This window comes from Urtica dioica, chromosome 4 (assembly GCF_054948205.1).
Source record: "Urtica dioica subsp. dioica isolate 48M chromosome 4, U.dioica_male_clone48M_v1_H2, whole genome shotgun sequence".
Lineage (NCBI taxonomy): Eukaryota > Viridiplantae > Streptophyta > Magnoliopsida > Rosales > Urticaceae > Urtica > Urtica dioica.
Window position 1 is genome coordinate 5095464 of NC_142759.1, and position 2358 is coordinate 5097821.

Below are 2358 nucleotides of genomic sequence, written 5' to 3' on the forward strand. Positions count from 1 at the left end.
GTATTTTTCTTTTTTGTTTCTCCTATTCATTAATTTTGCGCATATTAATAAGAATCAAACCGTTAACAAAGCTTTAATTTACAAAAGCCAAACAACTTTAGGCCAAGTTATATGTAGGAAAACGTAATAATTCATCTCCATCGTAGAGCAGCAGACTGCACTGCAATATAATGGTTTCGAATGGGATCGAAAATAAATATTAGTTTTTTTTTTTTTTTTTTTAAGGCATAAATATTAGTTTATTAGAAGGCAGTTTTTCTCTTGCACAATGATTTTATTCCATTTCAGGGGTATATATTAATAAACGAGCGCATGGAAAGAGGAGGGTCCCACTTTAGTGAAAATTACACGTGGCATTTATATATTTACCCTTTTTTATTTAATATTTTTTTGGACAGAAAAACCAGGTACTGCTAGTAATAGAGACTTGAAATGACTAACACCCTCTTGACCATTTGCCTACCCTTTGGACCAAGCTCTGAGCATTAATAAAAGCTTTACTTTTTATCAAAAAAAAAAAAAAAAAGCTTTACTTATAAATGGTTTAAAATCAATCTACTCCCATAAATTATTAGGAAGACAAATAATACTGAATGTTTATTTACAAAGTTATGACATCGTCCAGCCTTTTTTTTTTTTTTAATTTCTAAATAATGTTATCAATTTTAAATTAGTTATTTATCCAATTCATACATAAAATAAAACGAACCAGAATGCATTACAAGAATAAGAGAAATCCATAGTATTGTATTTTGAAAAAAATAAAATATGATACCTTTAGTCTTTAAGCATTTTTAAGTTTTGATATGATAGATTGATTCCCTATTATCCTGAGTGTATGTACGATTTTTGTATATCAAATTCAATTACCACATATTGCGACTTTGTGAAACTATATATGTAATGTATATATGATAAATGTTTATAATTGGTTCCAAAATAAGAAATAATAAAATAAAATAAAAATAGAAAAAGTGCGGGAGCGAGGCTATAAATGAAGGGAAAAAGATTTTGTCTTCAGAGTCAGAGAGGAGAGGTGGGTTCAGTTTCTCTCTGAAACTTCATAACTTGAAAGATAAAACAAAACCACCGGTTATTATTTTCCATATTCTCTTCCCAAACACTCTTTCTTCTCTTTCGTCTTCCATGGAGTCGTTCGGTCGCTACGCGAGGATCTTCGCTCGCACAACCGTCGCTGTTGCGTCGCTCTGGTGGATCTACGCTCGGCTTCCAGTCGCCGGAAATCTTCTCCGGCGGTTCACCGCCGTACTGGCGAGTCCTCTCTCCGTCTTCATCATCTGCCACGTCATCGTGGCCTCTCTCATCGCCGATTCCGGCAAGCTCTCTCTCCGGAGCAGAAAGATTTGTGGCGAATTCGACGGTCCGGTGGTGAAGCGAGAATCTGGAGGCGAATGCGAGTCAATCGGAGAAACCAGAGGTGACGAGATCGTGTTCGTGGACAAACAAGTCATTTCCGAGACGAAGACCAAAGATAATAGAGCGGAGGGATTAGAAGAGCGTGAAGAAGCTCCGGCGATCCTCAGACGGTGGCAATCGGAGAATTTCGAGGCCAGCGAGCGGGTGGCTAATCTCCGGCGGTCTGAGTCGGAGAAGCGATTCGAGATCTCTGATTTGATTGAGAATGAGGACTCCAGCGAAGATCTGAGCGACGAGGATTTCAATCGTACGGTTGAGGCATTTATAGCCAAACAGCTCATGTTTCGCCGCCAAGAGCTTGTATTACCTGCTTCCTCGCCGGAGGTCTCGCCTCTCTGCTCGACTCTCTCCACCACCATTAACGCCTGAAACAGAGAGAGAGAGAGAGAGAGAGAGAGAGAGAGAGAGAGAGAGAGAGATTTTAAAACTGGAATGAATTATTTCTTTTCGGTTTATTTTAGGGTATTTGCACATTGTTAATTAGAAGAGATAAAAGCTAGTAAAGTAGTTTGTTGGACTTGTTATTTCTGGTTGTTGATTAATCAAGATGCCAAGAAATGAATTTTTATAACTCTCTCGTTACATTTATAACCTTTATTTTTTATAATTGTTTATCGTTTATATACTTACATGTGCTTAACTGACGTTGGCTTTGAGTCATGGATTTACGACATACTTGACATATGACGTCAATAATAAAATTATGACGATGGTTTCTCTCACTTACTTCAGCTTGAAGTTCTCATCAAAAAGAATTTTGTTCCATGCCTTCAATAACTATGTATTAAATGGCACCAAGATTTTTCGGAATTGTTGTTGTATTACATATGTAGTCCTAGGACCAACATGTAATGTAATAAAGAAAATCTTTTAACATGTTGAATGTGATTATCATTTGCGTTTAAATTATCCAGCTTGTCA

The 2358-nt window shown here is 36.7% G+C and overlaps 1 protein-coding gene across 1 annotated transcript; it reads left to right on the forward strand.

The window, feature by feature from the left end:
* The first annotated feature begins 989 nt into the window (after positions 1 to 989).
* Positions 990 to 2010, forward strand: LOC149399594 (tRNA-methyltransferase non-catalytic subunit trm6MTase subunit). Its single transcript, XM_089612854.1, has one exon. The coding sequence runs from the start codon at positions 1147 to 1149 to the stop codon at positions 1804 to 1806; it is 660 nt and encodes a 219-aa protein (XP_089468980.1). The 5' UTR covers positions 990 to 1146; the 3' UTR covers positions 1807 to 2010.
* Positions 2011 to 2358: the final 348 nt, after the last annotated feature.

What these genes read in the sequence shown, in the direction of transcription:
- LOC149399594 (XM_089612854.1), top strand. Translation starts at nt 1,147, where the DNA reads ATGGAGTCGTTCGGTCGCTACGCGAGGATCTTCGCTCGCACAACCGTC.